The 19,277-nt window shown below is 36.1% G+C and overlaps 1 protein-coding gene across 4 annotated transcripts in view; it reads left to right on the top strand.

Annotated features, from left to right (window-relative positions):
* Nucleotides 1–19,277, top strand: part of LOC122789323 (collagen alpha-1(XII) chain-like) — a 1,412,827-nt gene that overhangs the window by 1,134,132 nt on the left and 259,418 nt on the right. For 3 of the 4 annotated variants that reach the window (XM_044056683.1, XM_044056682.1, XM_044056681.1), the window contains one exon: nt 18,350–18,628. The exons of the other annotated variant lie outside the window; for it this stretch is intronic. In XM_044056683.1, coding sequence (XP_043912618.1) covers nt 18,350–18,628 — 279 coding nt within the window. The remainder of the gene's footprint in view (nt 1–18,349; nt 18,629–19,277) is intronic. 4 annotated transcript variants of the gene reach the window in all.

The raw sequence follows: 19,277 nt of genomic DNA, 5'->3' as shown, positions 1-19,277 counted from the left end.
GTTTTTCAGCGGAATTAAAGGACTTGTTTTTTCCAAGGTACAGCAGCCTGCACCACATCCCATTTCTCAAAGCTAAATGTCTCCCTAAACTATCATACTTTTTTCACAAATTAATCTGCAGTAGTTGCCAAATTTACTACAATACTTAATCCCTTTAATTTGCATAGACAGGAATATTGCACCAAACTGCTCCACTATTGGATGGGGGAGCAATCCAGTTATCGGTTGTGTTCAGAGGAAGATTTCAGAATCACTATAACTATGTGAAAGCAACAGTTTGCTAAACAATTTTGCTTACATTTACCCAGATATCTCCTCTACATATGCTACTTTCATTAGCTGCTGCTTAATTCTTCAAGATTTGAAATATGTTTTTTTTTCAATGGCTGTTGCTGTTGTCATTATTTATTATTATCATTGGTGTTGATAATAATGTTATTTTTGTTATTATTACTGATCACTACAATTATAAATGCAAATAGTTGGCAATTATTTCTTCTTGAGATAGCGTTATCCATTTTAATTTCCCAAAAATAGAACACTGGAATTTCCTGGAGAACAATTCATGCTTAATGCTTGTTCCCTTTTGGAAAAAGCATACATGCCTGGTGAATCTGAGGAAATAATCTTTTATATATATATATATATATATATATATATATATATATATATATATATATATATACACATATATATTTCCACAAAGCAATCAATCGCCTGCTTCAGAGCATTAAGTTAAATTATTGGTTGTGGGCACATGCACGCACACACACACACACACACACACACACACACACACACACACACACACACACACACACACACACACACACACACACACACACAGACACACACAGACACACACATGAACGTTTACAGGAGATGCTTCTGTTTGGAAATTGAAAAGCACCCACCTCTGAATAGGTAATGTTTCTGGATGACTGGACAGTGTCTTTTTCCACCTCCACTCCTACATGTGTGCTCTCTGAGGTCTCCACAGATGACCTATTTATCACACTCAGCGGTATATCATTCCTGGATTCCTTCTTCTGCAGTGGCCATTCCGTTAGACATGTAGCAGCAGACTGTCAAAATACCCAAGCGTGAACTTTCTACTCCTTTCAGTCCCAAACTACTGCAAAGGGAACATTTGGTCTATGTATACTATCCAAAGGAGAAAGTTTATATTTGTTAAATAGTGGGAGAGCAGTCACACGATTCAGATTGTTTACTGTCTGATCCGTGACATCGAGGTGGTAAGTTCCAGCCCCAGTCCACAGGCAGAGCCCGATAAACCAAGGTGTACTGTATATTGGGGGAGAAGGTGTTGGTTACTCACCGTGGACTTTGGGATAATGAGACGACACAAACAGAAAGAGCAAGACAGCACTAATCAAGAATAACCAATTGAGATGCAAGCAGCATATGAACAGAACAGTCTACACCATAATTACAGTGTAACTTAAACATAAAACACTTCAAGCATTTGCATAATATCCATATATAATATCTTAATGAAGTAGAATGCCATAGTATACTGAATTTATACACATATTTACATTAGAGGTAGTCATAGTAATAGAGAAGAGCCAAGAATGCACTGTGAAATGATGCAGTTGTTAAGCCTTAAGAGTGAATGTAGTATATTGTCATTTATGCAACATGTCGTGCATTTTGACAATTGTATTTATTTTGCATTAGATCTCTTCATTATAGATCACTATATTATGCTGCAGGAATGTTCCTGATCCTGCATATTTGCTGTGCTCATCCTAGAGCTTGCATTACCTTTAACAGACCAGTTGACAAAGCAGGTGCTATCGATCAGTAGTAATAAGACAGTCAGTACATAACACACAGTGACTGTAAGTGTCAATATTTCTGCTAGCTACAGGTTCTAGTTCACCTTCTCATCCCATAGATGCTGGTTAAGGTACGCTGGACTCTGAAGCCACCAAGGCAGTAGATTCCATAGGTTGGTACTAGGCTATCAGCCCTAGGGCCTATCCTGGCTATTTCTTCCCACAATATTTACTCAGTTTATTCAGATGAGTACATTTTTTCGACCATCTACTGAAACCAAAATACTCAAAAAAGCGCAGATTTTGAGTTGTGTAAATGAATATTCACAGTATAGAGGAATACAAATGTCTCTCTGTGAAAGGAACACACTTCTAAAAATAGCCCTTTTTATGGGTATAAATGGTAACAGTTAAAAATAATATGTCCCCTTTCTATATGTCTTGGGGTAGCATTTTAATGGTTGAGTATATTTTCAAAATGATACAAGGGTGGTGGTGGTGGGGGACTGGGTCTGAGTACTATATGTAAATTTCTGTCTACACCTCCCCTAATGGATCACCTGGCACTGCTTTTCATAATGTGGAACAAACAGACAAAAGTGTAACACAAACAGCTTACTTAACACCCTCATCTAGGAAGCTCACAAGATGGTTACAATTAAAGTTATTGTTTAATTCATGTGATTCACTATTATTTACAATGGATATCAATTTAAAAAAATTCTTAACAGTGATTGTGCTGCCATAATATTTCAATGTGGAACAATAAGGAACCTGGACTCATAACGGGGTACACTTGAGCAGTATGGGTAAGCCGGATATGATGTTTGCAAATGAGTAATTAGATAAAATAATTAAACAAGAAGAAGAATGAGAGATCTGCAACACTTTTCAAGTGTTTCAGCTGCATCAAGAGCCATCCAAGTTAAGGTAAGAATATTTTACTGTATTACTACAGTTGTATTTGCTTTAAACAGCCAGTAATCACTACTATTTTTTGGCATTTTTTACAGCATTTATTTAATTTTATGGCAAAAAATAGTCATTTGTCTGTCTGCTGGCTATTCTAGTTCTGCTTGTTTCAAAATCACCCTGCAGAAGGGCGAATTAGCCTGGAACTTTAATTGCTTGGTAGTTTGTTGTTCATAGTTGCTAGGCATTTCATACAAAGAATGACATACTTAGGAGTGTAGAACCGTATAATGCACCAAATAATCAGCAATCAAATGGGCACTGAAATATCAATACTCCATCAATACTCCATCTACGGGTGGGAGCAGAATACATAGCGTTCTGCATCAAAGACAATTATGCTACTAACACTGCTTTCAAATTCTACAACACAGTGTATCATTTGATAAACAAAACAGTTTTAGTCATTTCCTAATGCAATATTACCAGTTTACCAATTTTTAAATGTAATATATGCAGTTAATTCTTCAAGGGTAACAGGCACTGAATTTGTAGATGAAACAGTGAGATGTAAAGCTGTTTGCCAGTGGCAATCTCTTCATTAGTTACAGATTTCTTTAATGTGGAATTGTTCAGATGATTTCTCTTCTGCAGAGATTGTTTGTATTGAGTGATATTCGTAGATTGTAATGACAGAAGTCTGAGTGGCCTTTTATGGTTGAAATTTTCTGAAATGGGTAGTTTTGTCATTATTGGTTTATATATTTTGTTAAAGAATACTTAAAACTACAAATTTAAAACACATTGTAACAAGTGGTGCTGTAATTCATAGGGAATATAATTTAATGCAATCAGGAAGTTGAATTAAAGAACAAATACATGTATGCATGAAAATGTGTGCAAGGAGTCTGTTTTGAAAACAGCCCAAATATAAACTTAATCCTCCACTGACTAGAAGCATTTTCTATAAATATGGGTTTTCATGCATTTTCAGAAGCAGAGAATTTTACTGTTCATGCTAAGCCTGTTTTCATTGTGAGATTGTATTGTTTAGCAAATGGGATCTGTGTTTGTGCTACTCTACCTTAAGCTTCTGTAAACAGGAGGAGAGAGGTCACTATTCTACTTTCACAGAGCTGAAAGGCTTGCCTACCCCAGAGTAAATTAAACTATTTAGATTAACCTAAGCAACCCTTTGAACCAAGGCATGTGGGCCTCTATTTTCTGAAGACATGACTTTTATAGTAAAGTATGTGTGAAGGAGAAACAGATTAAAGCAGGTTTATTAAAGGAAATTTCCACCTTCACTCACAGTAAGACGCTGTCCAGTTCGGAGACATGTGTGAATAAGGTTGTGCATCAGGCCTGGCAAGCGGTATGCAAAAATTAACTGATCATTGCAAAGCCGAAAGACACAAACAAACTTGCAGTTTAAACTACATTACAAGGTATCCTTTCTTCTATGCATTTAAATAATTTAAGGAAATGACTGGACTGGCTTTCTTGGGGAGTGAATGAGTGGAGTGGCCCTGTGGGCATGGCTCATAGGAGTGTTTCATGAGTATGGTGTGGGTGGGGCTTAAGGGGCACCAGAGCACTATTTCGCCTAGGGCGCCAAATCAGCTAAGGCCGCCCTGAGTGGCACCAGAGGGCCATTACTGTTGATCACCGAATCTAAGATGCAGGGCTGTGAGTGGAGATGAGCTGGAGAAGGAGGAAAACAACTGTAATTTAGTAATGCACTCCTTCTCAAGGAATCAGTGATTATGGGAGACCATAGCTGCTGTACTAACCTTGCAGCAATAGACTGTGGAGTGTGTTTCATTTTTTTTTTTTTTTTTTTGTGGAAACTTAGGACATTTGATGACAAACTTGTGAGAAAAGAAAATGTTGTGTTTGCATGGAAATGGGATATGATGCAAAAATGTGAATTGAAATGTTATAAATGTCATAAAATTGGACATTTATGGGTGGTTTCCAAACATGAAAATAAGAGTAAGGAAAAAGAAAAAGGAAGAGAAGAAATTGAACAAAGAGAAAAAAATTAGAAATAGTGGAAATAGACAAAAATTAGATGAGAAAAAGTAATAAAGAGGACATAGAAACAGGCTCTGAAATAAGTGATGAAGAAGATATAATTTGGGAGGTAGTAAAAGGAAAAAAATTTAGGGTGAAAGACAGATAAAGAAAATTTAAAGGGATAAGTACAAAAGAAAAAATAAAGCAAATGGATGAAAAAGAATATATACAGCTAATGATTCAGGCTTGGTATAATGGTTAAGGTGTTTGATTCCAGACACAAAATACAGTGTTTGATTCTTGCATTGGAGAACAAAATTGACTAGGCTTAGAATGGCCTTTCTTAAAGCTAGCCTAGTAATTAGCTATAAGTTTATGAAACCATGAATGTAAGGAAAAGAACAAAATAATGTTAGAGTGCTTTCTATAAATGTGAATAGTATTAAGAATATAGTAAGAAAAATAGAAATTATGGAATGATGTAATACATATGATGTGGAAGTAGTTATATTGTAAGACACTAGACTTTTAATAAATGAAGGAAGACTACAAACAAAGAAACTATGGGGAGGAATTTGAGAAATGAAAGATGTTCTGGAATAGCCATATTCTGTAGAAATATAGTAAAGATAGTAAATGTAACTTTAGCAAAAATGGGACGATTAACCATGGTAGATTTAAAATGGAAAGAGCAAGTATATAGAATTATACCATATGCTTATACAAATTGCAAACAATGGGAAGACTTATTTCATCAGATTTTAGACTATGTAGTGATAAATATGAATAGTATAATAACAGCAGACTTTAATTGTGATTTAGGAAGCAAATGTAAAAAGAAAGTAAATGATATAAGAAAAATGTTAGAAGTTATAAGATATGGTAAGTTAAAACTCTGGTACAAAAATTCAAGGAGTTACAAAAGGAGTGCATATAGAACTGAAATAGATTGTGGGGGGAATTCAATAAAACCTATATGATTTTATTTCATGTACGCATGACACTGCAATGCGTACGTGAATAAAAACATTTTTAGATTCAGTAAGCACCGCTTAGCGGTGCGCACTCATGCACAATCAGGGAGAATTCCGTGGAATGCAAGTTACTTCATAAGCCGGTGAACCTTATGCAAATGAGGCAAGTTGAGTGATCCAACAATCAGAAGGGCATCCATGTAGACTCCATGTCAGTGTCCTTAGTGTTTGCTGAATTTTTCCGCATACAGGAGTCTACATAGACAGAAGGGGATGTAAAACTCCACAAATATGGACATACATCCCCTGAAAATGTTTACAACATATAGATATGTGCAAAAGTAACACTGTGGATGTCAGAAAGAGGAATGGAATGTTAAATTAATAATATTTTTTTTAATAATCTCAGCATTTTTGCACTATGCACCACCGTGCACAAACATGCATAATAGAAAAAAAGAGGAAAAAAAACATTTTATAATTAATTTTTCAGAAATGTATTATACGACCTTACATTGGGTCCATGCAGTGGTGCATTGGCTCTGTTACCCAGCTCATACAGCTATGAACCATGTAGTTTTCAGGCTGTCAGCATGGATATGTATGCAAATGAGGTGGATTTCTTGAATAGCAAAAAAGGAGTAAGTGTGTCAGCATATCCACTTCATTGAGGTCCCTATACCATGTTGATATTTCAACTGGATTTGGATAACATTGAGGGGTGTCCTGTTAGTTTTAGGATTTCTTAGTTCTTGATGTGCATGTTTGCGTGGCGCACTGCATAGCTCAGTATGTTCATGCAGACAGACCACCCAGGTCACAGTGATGATGTACAAAGTAAGTGATTAAAACCAGATATATTCAATTAATAATTTGGATTGCTGTATAAGCTACATAGTGTGGTGCGGCACATGGCTTAACATGTTCACATGAGCACACTACCCATGTGACAGTGATGACGTAGGCAGCAATCAGTATTAAGCAGATATATTCAATGAATATTTATTATTGTGTGTAAGCTATGCTGCTCGGTGCGGTGCATAGCACCATGTTATGGCTAGGCTTGTATAGGCCCTAGGGCCGATAGCCTAGTACCAGCCTATGAACCTATGTTTCACACTAAAGTAGGGTCTTTAAATCATGATAATTATGGTCTAGGCAGGTGAACTGCATCATAATTACCCAATCGCACATGGGGTGCCTACAGCAGACCTGTATAAACTATGCATACACCCTACATTCTGATTTTCCCCCAGTACTCTGGAACATTGGAGACTTGGGAATTTTAACTGAAATAATGCTAGGGGCTGCTGCAGCTGTGCTACATCTGTAGCAAATTAAATATAAACATAAGATAAAAATAAACATAACCAAACAAATGTTGGTATTAAAATAGAAGTTAATAATGATTATTCAAAAGAAATAGAAAGAAATATGAGGAACACAAAAGTAAATAATATAGAAGAAAGTATTTTAACAGCAAAGCAATATGAAATTATACATGAGGCCGACATGAGGTAGTTAGAAATAATATATTAATATCAAATCATGATAATAAATATCATTAACAAATTAAAGAAGGGGTGGTGTGAGAGAGATAAAAACAAACAGTAACTTTGCAGATAATATTACTACACATACTACTACATATTTCTACATATGTAAGATTACAGTTGTGAGTACAGTGACTGTAAATATTGTATAGATGATGTTGCGCATACATACCTCTCTATCTGTTAGGATGGAATATTATGGGCCAAGCATACCAAATGGTGGTACAAAGGCACAACTACAGGGAACATTTTTACACAGTGTGCTCATACATTAGCAGCAGGCTGTTCTGATAAGGGTTTTGCCAGTAAATTGCATTCCAAATAATGAAATATATATGCAAATCAAGGACCAGACATATGGGGCAGTACTCATTACATTCTACTAAAGTCATGATAGTTGAGAGGTATGTTCATGTACATTTATTACACTAGGAAGCTGCTAATTTCTCAGTTGGCTGCCATAGGATTAGAACCCACAAGCAGTGACTACAGGAATAATGTGCAGTTTATTTGGATATAATGAATTATCAAAGCACCATCTCCTTTAAAAGGTTTATTGTGACATGTATGAAATCGTACATTTACACACATGCATAGCTGTGTGAGCTATCAGATTGGATCCCACAAGCAATGACCAGAGGAATAATGAGCGCTTTATTTAAATTCATTAGTTATCAAAGCACCATCTCCTATTACACTTGTTATTGTTTCACGTCAATTCAAATCTTGCATTTCCACACATGTATGGCTATCTAGGACTTCTTTTATGTTACCCATATAACATGTTCATTTACTGAGTGCTATCTACAGCATATTTCATGGAAAATTATCAGAACTCAAGACTGACCCTTAATCTGGGTATTTCATTACATTTATGTCTGTCATTTCTTGGTGCATTACTTTTCATTCACATCTGACAGTTGACTGGTGCTGGATTAGAACACAGAAGCAGTGAATACAAGAATTGTTTCTTTGTGTCTTTCGGCTTTTCCCGGTTAAGGATCACCACAGCGGAACTCCGGTCCGCTAATGATTGGCAGTTGATTTTTACGTACCAGCTTGCCAGGTCTGATGCACAACCTTCAACGAAGGTACGTCCATTCACGCATGTCTCCAAGCAGAAGACGCTCTAACTGAGAGTCTACCCGGCAGCGTCTTACTGTGAGGCAATAACGCTACTGCAGCACCACCACTGCGATATCAGTGAATACAAGAATAATGAACACTTTTTTGAAAACATTACTTCTCAGAGTACCATCTCCTTATAAACCTTATTGATAATGTTGTTGAAAATCTGGTATTTGGACATATGGATAGCCGTCCAAGACATCTGTTAACTTACCCATATACCCTGTTCATTTACTGTATATTTCAGGCAAGATGATCAGAACACAGGCATGACCCTTAATGTTCTCTTTCAACTACAATTATTTCTGATATTTACCGGTGCATTTTTTATTCATGCACATGTAACAGTTGACTGGTGTCAGATTAGAACACAGAAGCAGTGAATACAGGAATAGTGAGGACTTTTATTTGAAACATTAATTATGAAAGCACCATCACAGGTATTAATTAATGTTGTTTCAGTTCTGAACTGTAGCTGTGTAAGACTTCTGTCACCTTACCCGTATACCCTGTTCATTTATTGAGTGCAAACTACAGCATATTTCAGGCAATGAGCAGACCAGAGCAGTGACTCTTAAGCTGGGTAGACCACAACATTAACTGATGTTTGGAAGCTATACTACACAGTACTGCATGTTTACTTGCTTTAACTTGCTGTACCATTTCATTTAGGCAGTGACACATTAATAAAGATGCAATATGTCCAGGTATGTCACACCTGACTGTTAAGACTGCAAACTCTTTAGCTACTTTATTGTATAATTATGTTGTGCATTAACTTATTACTTTGATGTTTCCCTACTTACCACACTCTCGCCTCATCCTGGCCAAGTGCCCTGCATGGGACTAGACATTGTGAGTCCTCTCTTCTGCAGCTGTGGTTCATAGGTTCATAGGATGATACTAAGCTATTGGCCCAGAGACCATTATAAGCCTAGGCAAGAATTTCACCCATGTTCCCACAAAATCAGCACCTGTTTTCTCTGTCCATCAGGGACACAAGTGGGATCTCAGGGGTATATTTTTTGTTTCCTATCTAGTTGTCCAGGTTCCTCTTAAAGAGGGCTAGTGAGGTACTCTGCTTGACATGGAGAGGGAGTCTATTCCACAGAGAGGGGAGTCTTTGGGACACAAACTATCCCACCAACAAGTTCTATTAATGTCACAGACCAGGTTGAGACTTTGTGTGCAGGTTGCGCTAATGCAGTTTGACTTACGGATATGCACAAACTCCATCAAGGCTGAGTCTGAGACGGCCTTGTATGCCAGACACAGGTCACATTTGAGCAGTCTGTACGAGACTGAGTAGAAGGACAGGGCTTTTAGCCTATCTGTAGAGGATATGTGTTTGAGACCCTGGATTTTCCTGGTCAGGAACCTCTGTGGTCTCTCCAACTACTGCATGTGCTTGGCAAGGTACATGCTGAATGGGGTATTGTACTCTATAATGGGTTTGATAAGGGAGGAGTACAGGGATGTTATGACCTCCTTGTTCCTGGATGAAATACCCTTATTTGAGGTGGGTCATGTAGAAAGCCTTCTGTACAATGGAGGCAACGTGGTAGTCAAAAGTCAGGTGGGTGCCCAAGTCCCTCATGAATGACTGTGTGCTTAGTACATTGTTATTAATGCAATAATTAGTGGGGCACCATTTTCCCCAAAGGGGATAATGATGCATTTCTTGGCATTCAGTTTGAGGCCATGCTTCTGGCACCAGTCATTAGTTTGGGTAAGGCCCTCTTGGAGGAAGTTCACATCACTAGGGGAATTTATGACAGTGCCAAGCTTGCAGTCATCTGCAAACTTGGTCAGCTACAGACCACTGCTTTTGGCTTGCACCAAAAAAGTATATCTCAAACAGTGGAGGTCCCAAGACCGATTCTTGGGGTATGCCTCTTGTTACAGGTCTACTACTAGAGGTGGTTTCCCCTATTTTAACTGAGTGGGTTCTATCAGTGAGCTAGTTAGCTACCCATCTGGTAACATATGAGTTGATGTCTAACTGGGAGAGTTTATTATGCCCAAGTGGGGAATAGTGTTGGGTAGGCGGTGTGCACTGTCTTCTCCTCAAAAGGGGAAGCAAACCATTATGCATACCAGTTTTGCACAGATTCAGTTTGTATACTTCTAAATTACTGGCAAACATACTTACATATCTGCATGGTATGCCCATCCCTAGCATCTAAGACTCCAATGTCCAAGGTTCTCCTCTTTCTATGCCTCATAGTGGTGACAGCACTGATCACCAATGTGGGGGATACCACTAGCATTGGTAAGTTCCCTGGCCAACCCGTCCCAGGCCTCAGACTTATACTCTGAGCCCTGGTAGTTACCCTGCAGCAGTCGGGGTTCATAATTCTTAACCAGGAGTCCAACAAAAACTCTGGACTCCTGCACTCCCCACTTTTGCACAAGAAAGCGCACTTCTTCACCAACAGCTCCAGGCATATCCACAGCCAAGTTGGAACTCCAAACAGTGATGTGTAATTTCCCACCTATTGGCCTTTAAATACACTGCATTCCCACCCTTGCACATCATGCTGTAACTTTCAAAAAAGCACCACGTAGCTTAGCATGCAGTAAACTCTCACAAACCATGTGTAAGAGAAGCTTAGCAACACACAAACATTAATAAACTGTTGACCTTGTTTAAGCACTGGTAAGCATTGCTCAGCTTTTCTAAATGTAACAATTTTATAATTTTAAACTAAACTGATGTTTCAGTCATGTGACACCGTTTAACAAGAATAAATATAGAAAGTATGAGTGCTCAGGAATTGAACCCGATACCTACTACAATATAGATCATGACTCAACCTATCTAGCCATTGGAATAGTGATGGGAAGTGTATATCTTCATATATACTACAAGGTGCCTGTAAGTGTAGCACAGCATCGTGCATGGGTGTACGCATTGCTAAGTAATTCAGAGTGAGAAAAATTGAATTCATCTGGTTTCTATTTTTAGATGCCTGGCAAATGTCTGCTGTATACATATATAAGCGCACCTCAGCATTGCTAAGCAATCCACTGTTCCACCAAACAAGCACAAGAAAAAAAAACTAAAAAGGATACATCTGGTTTTTATTTTTAGATGTGTAGTAGATGTCTGCTAGCTGTGCAACGCGCTGAACCATGCAAAATAAAATTGCAATTTCATGACCTAAAATCTGTTGTTCACCTTTCAGTCCAGGTTAATGGGCCAAAAGGTATTGTGCTGTGTATACCAACTGTGCAGAAGTTTTCTGGACAGTTCACATATACAATACAGGCTCTACAGTGTTGCCTACATGGATTCATTATCCGTGTTTCCGGGATCTCCCTCGGCAGTGCACCATAATTAATAGGTATGGAGCACAGCCGAGGAGGAACCGTGGCCGAGTGCATGAGTACATTCCTTGTAGGCTCTTCATGGAGCCTACATGGATTTTATTGAATCCTGGGGTGTGTTATAGTATCAGAAGGTTCAGTTACAGGAGAAGGGGAGGTAGTTGAAACAGGATTTTCTGATCATCTTGCAATATGGCTAGAGATGAAGGAAAATGAGGAATATATAAAAATATGCAAAGGAATAAAAAGGATAAATGAGAAAGCATAGAATGAAGAAGGAAGAGATTAGTACTACAGTTATGGAAAGATTTATTATATTGCTATGAGAACATTTAAAATTTGGTCTGAATGGTGGATGGGAAGGAAAAATATAAAAAATGTTTTTTACTATGACAATGTGATGTTAGAAAAAAGAGAAAGAGAAATATAAAAGAACATATAACAATACATTGGATGATTTAGAACACAATGATAGAAAGTACTTTGACAAAGAAAAAGAGTTATATTTAAGAAATCAAGAAAAAATACAAGAATTGTTATATAGGCAAATATATTATTAAGACAGTCCACCAAATATGATGGTGAAACTAAATTCACAGATTTCTAAGTCAATATTATGAAAACATATTTTAGACACCAACAAACAAGTAATGGTTATTTGCAGGAATGAGACTTATGAAATTCTGTAGTCTGCATTTATATGCATCCTCACATGATATTACTGTTAGTAAGTCATTATAATGTGCCTGCTTTACACATTATATTGCTTTAAGTAACTCAGTCATAACTAAAAAATGGCTTTTGAAATCCAGTTCTGCAAGTCTGAAAAATAGATAAAAGTAGCAATGCAAGCAGGACTCCAGCTTACGTAATAGATGTTGAACAGACTGGATAGGTCACATGGTTCTAATTTGATATTTCTCTTTCATTTGCAGAGATATAGCAGCATGCAGCTGCCGTTAAATAATGGAGCTAGGACTAATGATTATTCAAAGGTTGTTGATTCCATCTTTTTTATTTTCCTTTTTTTCCAGAGATGATCGTTCCTAAAAGCCTCAGAGCTTACAATATTACATCAAGAGGCTTTCGATTACAGTGGTCACCACTCTTTTCCTTTATGAATTTAGTAATTACAAAGTTAATTTTAAATATAATGAATATAATAAATATTATTGTTTACCAATTAACATGAAAAAATTTTAAAATGGTTTATTTTGTTTATTCTATATATATATTTTTTATATATATACATTTTTTATATTTATTGTATAATATACACTGTTTGACTGTTCTATTGTTTTAGCACCTTGACAGGAAGTGATGTTGGTTGATCAACTTCCCTTTGTACATTTAAACATTTTGGCACCTTCTTCTTATGTTTTGGTTCTGAGGAAGCTGCTGTGTGTTTGTAGCGGTGAAAACGCATTTTATCTTAAAATAAATTGGCGTTCAAGAACTTGAAATACTCCTGTGGATATATTTTTTGGTGTTTCTTTGGATTGCTACTCGCAGCACGTACATTGTTTTTTTCCTTGTATTTGCTTTTTCGTATTTGGTTTGTGTTTTTTGTCATGGCTACGGATGGTGCGGGAAGCCCAAGTACACCTAATATTTTTGGTACCGATAATTCCAGATCAGGTTCGACTGACATTGACATGGGAGCTTTGCTCCTTTCTCTTTCACAAAGGATGGATTCGCTACATGCTCGGATTGATTCTTTTGAAAACAGAATCAATAATGGAACGGAGTCAAACAGACCACCAGTTATGTGCGGTGATCGCACTAACATTGACTTGCCTGCAATTTTTCCTTCTACACCGGAGAGCGATGTTTCTATACCTAATGCTCAATGCATTCATTCATCCATTACTAATGCTGAAGATACCTACAGGAACATTAATACTGGCCCGAGGCTCATTGGCGTTCCTACGATTACGGATTGGATCAGTAACTTAGAACCTTTCGTATTTTCACCAGTGTCAACAGAGGAGCGACCGGCTACGGGCATGCAGGCTCAGCCTATTTCTATAGACACTATAATTGATAATTTAAAGAAATTAGACATGAAATTGCTTAAACTAAAGAAACTGCAACTCGAAGTCTCTTACTTCCAACAATGCTTAAGTGAAAATATTATTCCTAAAGGGTTGCGTAGTGCTTTTTCTCCATCGGGTCTTATCCAAGACCCTTTGTTTTTTACAGATTTGATGGCGCTGTTTGAGCGGCAGGGAGCTCAATTGCTCGAAGTATTAATTAAGCACTATAATTCTAACATTTCTAAACTTACAGAAGAAATTAAAGGTCTTGATGATATAATCAAACTTGATTCTGACTTTTTAAGATACAAGTTTGATTATAATAGAATATTTAATAGTATCGATGTATTGATGGTAAAGTTAAAACAAAATAAATCTAAAAAATTGTGCAGGGATAGAACTGCTTACCAACAACAGCAAGCCTACCCGAAATTAAAGATACCTCCTTCACTGGAGGTACCTACAGGGGTTAATAGTTTGGATACCTTTGAGACCTATGATCTTGATCCACCTTCCTTGCCTATTGATAACAATGATGAGGAAATTACACAGAATAACAATGGAACGAGATCGAGTAATAGGATCAAAGGTAATAACCCAAATAAATGTAGGAATGTTAACAATAATGAACATCAGAATCATCAGAGGAATAACAGTAATCGAAGTAATTTTTTAGGCCCACAGCCTCAACGGACCTATTACACCAGGAACAGAGCTCGGAACAATTGAGCCCTGATGTTTCCTTTGGTGAGAATTTTAATTTAGAAACTTCTAATAGTTCACAAATTACTGTACATGAATACCCCATTATACAAACCAACCTTAAGGGTGATTTTAAAGTGTATAATTTTTCAAGCGTCAGTTTACAGTCTGAGCTTATTGAGTTGTTAGCTCAGGGGAACACTTTTGTACCTAGTGTTCATTTTGATTTAACCAAGACTATTATTGAATTGAAGAGTTTCGTTAGGAAACTTAACTTGAATTTACTATTTAATAATGAAACTAGTGACACAAGTTCATGTTTGAAATTACCTAGTGTTTTTAATCCTCCATTGCATATTGGATTACGTGTCTTTGAAAAAGTTTGTGAAGTAGATATTAGACATATTAAGGATAGCTTTGGGACTGGAAAACCACCTATTAATTCTAATATAACTAAAGAACAGAGAATAGCTTTAAACAATCTTAACCTACTCCCGATCCGAGTTGTAAAACCTGATAAGGGAGGAGGATTGGTTATTCTTGATAATGATACGTATATAGAGAAAATGTTATCAGTCTTGGATTCACCAGCATATACGCTTTCTTCACTTAATGAAATGAATGTCATTTATAACAGGATTAGAGGATATCTGAGAGATATGTTTTTATCGGGGAAGATTAATATTGATTTATACAATTTCCTAGATATCTCATATCCTAAGGTTCCAGTCATGTTTGGAATTCCCAAGATCCACAAGGATCTTGGGAATCCCCTAAGAGAGCATTAGTGGATGGAAGACTATCTATGACTTACCCTTGTGCTTGTTTAATAGATCACATTCTGGGTAAATATATTAAGAACATTCCAGTTGTCTGTAAAGATTCTTGGTCTTTCCTCAGCAATATTAATAATATCACATATGATGAACGTAATAATTTTCTCACTATCGACGTAGTCGATCTCTATACTTCCATTCCCCATCAGGAAGCTATAGAGTAGATAGCTTTAATGTTACAAGAATTGGAGGTAGCCCAAAATGAAATAGACATTGTTACAGAACTTTTAGATATAGTTCTCAGTTCTAATTTTTTCATTTTTGACAACAAGTATTACCTCCAAAAACAAGGAGTAGCCATGGGTTCTCCATGCGGTGCAAGCGTTGCCAACTTTTTTATGGCTTTTTGGGAAAATAAGTTTATATTAAAAAATCCTGATTTTAAAAGCCAACTCCGCTTGTACATGCATTTTTTGGATGACATTTTTATTTTATTCCATGGTGATGCATTAGAAGTAGAAACTTTATTGCATTATATGAACAGTACAACAAGTTTTCTTAAATTCACATACCATTTCTCTACAGATTAAATCGACTATTTAGATGTGAAACTGACTAAAGACATAATAAATAGAAAATACTTGCCTTCGGTCTTTCGAAAACTTACTTATTGCAATTCTCTACTTCATTTTACTAGTCTACACCCATTAAGACAGAAGCGATCCATAGTGAAGGGTCAGTTAGTGAGAGCCGTGCGCATGTGTAGTACGATTCATTCTTTTAAACAGGAATGTAATTTTCTTAGGAACTTATTTCTTAACAGAGGCTACCCAGATACTCTCATTGATGGGATCATTGAGGAGATAGAATTTAAACGATCAACTGGTGTTTATAAACCTCTATTAGAAGAAAATAAAGGTCAGGAATTCCAGAATGCCGCTTCACTAAACGCTTCACAAGAAATTTTGACACCAAGTTCGACTCAAATTGATACTATATCTAACAACAAAAACAAAAAAGTTGATTTTTCAACATGTTCCATTACTACTTTTAGTATCGATTCTAAATTTATTTTTGATATTGTTCTTAAAAACTGGCACTTTATTAGTAATGATACTTTTCTTTCGGAAAAGTTGGGATTATTGCCAAAAGTGGTGTATAGGAGAGGAATAAACTTGAAAGAATTATTACAAAGAAAATCATACACCAACCAATTCAACAGAAGGAAAGGGTCTTTAATATGTGGAGCTTGTAATTGGTGTAAATTTGTTAGAGCAGGAGAATCTTTTTCCATTAAAGGGAAAAGATATTATATTCACCAAAAAATCAATTGTGAGAGCAAATCTGTCATCTATGTGGCTTTTTGTCAATGATGTACAGCATTTTATGTTGGTAAGACCGATCGAAAGCTTCGCGAATGTGTCTACCAACATATTTATGCCATCAGAAATAGCAAATTGGATAATGCTCTCGCTAAGCATATATCCAATTACCCGGACCACAAGTTTGTGTTCATAGGTATTGACCAACTCCTCCCTGGTGTGAGAGGCGGACCCCTTTCCCTTATGTTAGAATTGCGTGAATTAGAATGGCAAATTAAATTAGACGCTTTTAATCTCCCTGGTTTAAATGAGAACTGCAACATTTCAGCAGTTCTCATATTAAAAAGTTATATGAGATAGGACCTTATGTTAGGTCCTGATTAATATACAATATATTTTATTTGGGATTCTTTTTTATTAGTTTAATATACACAAATTAATTAAATTATTGATACAAAAAAATTATTTGCTGAAAATGAAGGGCCACGAAGATATATAGTTTGGAAAAATGTTTAGATTTTAGATGTCTAGGTATTTGGTTACCCATTAACTGATTTATTGACAATAAATAATTTTAAAATAATTTTATATAAGTATATTTAGGTATCTTTATGAATTTAGTAATTACAAAGTTAATTTTAAATATAATGAATATAATAAATATTATTGTTTACCAATTAACATGAAAAATTTTTAAAATGGTTTATTTTGTTTATTCTATATATATATATATATATATATATATATATATATTTTATATATATACATTTTTTATATTTATTGTATAATATACACTGTTTGACTGTTCTATTGTTTTAGCGCCTTGACAGGAAGTGATGTTGGTTAATCAACTTCCCTTTGTACATTTAAACATTCTGGTGCTTTCTTCTTATGTTTTGGTTCTGAGGAAGCTGCTGTGTGTTTGTAGCGGCGAAAACGCATTTTATCTTAAAATAAATTGGCGTTCAAGAACTTGAAGTACTCCTGTGGATATATTTTTTGTGTTTCTTTGGATTGCTACTCACACCACGTACATTGTTTTTTTCCTAGTGCTACAGTTATGGAAAGATTTATTATATTGCTATGAGAACATTTAAAATTTGGTCTGAATGGTGGATGGGAAGGAAAAATATAAAAAATGTTTTTTACTATGACAATGTGATGTTAGAAAAAAGAGAAAGAGAAATATAAAAGAACATATAACAATACATTGGAAGATTTAGAACACAATGATAGAAAGTACTTTGACAAAGAAAAAGAGTTATATTTAAGAAATCAAGAAAAAATACAAGAATTGTTATATAGGCAAATATATTATTAAGACAGTCCACCAAATATGATGGTGAAACTAAATTCACAGATTTCTAAGTCAATATTATGAAAACATATTTTAGCCACTAACAAACAAGTAATGGTTATTTGCAGGAATGAGACTTATGAAATTCTGTAGTCTGCATTTATATGCATCCTCACATGATATTACTGTTAGTAAGTCATTATAATTTGCCTGCTTTACACATTATATTGCTTTAAGTAACTCAGTCATAACTAAAAAATGGCTTTTGAAATCCAGTTCTGCAAGTCTGAAAAATAGATAAAAGTAGCAATGCAAGCAGGACTCCAGCTTATGTAATAGATGTTGAACAGACTGGAGAGGTCACATGGTTCTAATTTGATATTTCTCTTTCATTTGCAGAGATATAGTAGCATGCAGCTGCCGTTAAATAATGGAGCTAGGACTAATGTTTATTCAAAGGTTGTTGATTCCATCTTTTTTATTTTCCTTTTTTTCCAGAGATGATCGTTCCTAAAAGCCTCAGAGCTTACAATATTACATCAAGAGGCTTTCGATTACAGTGGTCACCACTCTTTTCCACTGATGCTGGGTATTATGTACTTGAATACTACCCTACCACAGATCGCCAGAGGAAGTACACCCAGAAATTATCAGGAGATCAGACTTCCCTTGAAGTGAGCAATCTCTATCCTGGGACATCCTATGAAGTGACACTGATCCCACACTCTAATGTAGTATTTATACCAGAACAGAAAATAACCGTGACTACTTTGAAAGGTAAGACACTACTATTGAAACATTGCCAAAGTGAATACATTCAGTATTTTTGATGTTTATCATTGCATTTAGCATTTCCCAGGTGGCAGGTCTGTGCAGATTCTGTTGACAGGTTTTCTAGGACAAGAAAAATGGAAGGCAGAAGTCATGTATGAAGAATTTCAGGGTATTTTACAGAGTTGTATTGTATACACTGCTCGTGTGAAGGAAGGAAACAGTCATCAGCAGACATCAGAACCTATGCGTGTATTACTAGTTTCCAGGTATGTGCCATAATAAAAACCAGACCATAGTGGCAGCTGATCCAATAGCAACACTTTCGCTGACATCCAGCTGATGAAACATTGTGCTGCAATGCAACATACAGGTGGTGTCTAATGGCCTATTATGGTGCTCAGTGCTTCTTTACAGAATTTGCAAGCAGAGGGGACAGTGTTCTGCAATGGACATTCTAATCTTAGAAATGGACTCTGTCCTCGGGGCGAGAATTTTTTCACAGTGGAGAGGTTTGTATGTTCCAGTGATGATTAGGACTGTCTTGTCCAGAGTTCATCTGATTGACTCGTGAAAAGACCTGAGTGAAGATAAGCTTCTAGATTTAAAATGGTCCACTCTATCATCAACAGCGCTAAATCATACCAAAGCTCAT

Source organism: Protopterus annectens, chromosome 14.part0 (genome assembly GCF_019279795.1).
Source record: "Protopterus annectens isolate FY-2018-M chromosome 14.part0, PAN1.0, whole genome shotgun sequence".
NCBI classification, from domain to species: Eukaryota; Metazoa; Chordata; order Ceratodontiformes; family Protopteridae; genus Protopterus; species Protopterus annectens.
This window is presented reverse-complemented; position numbering and strand designations above follow the sequence as displayed.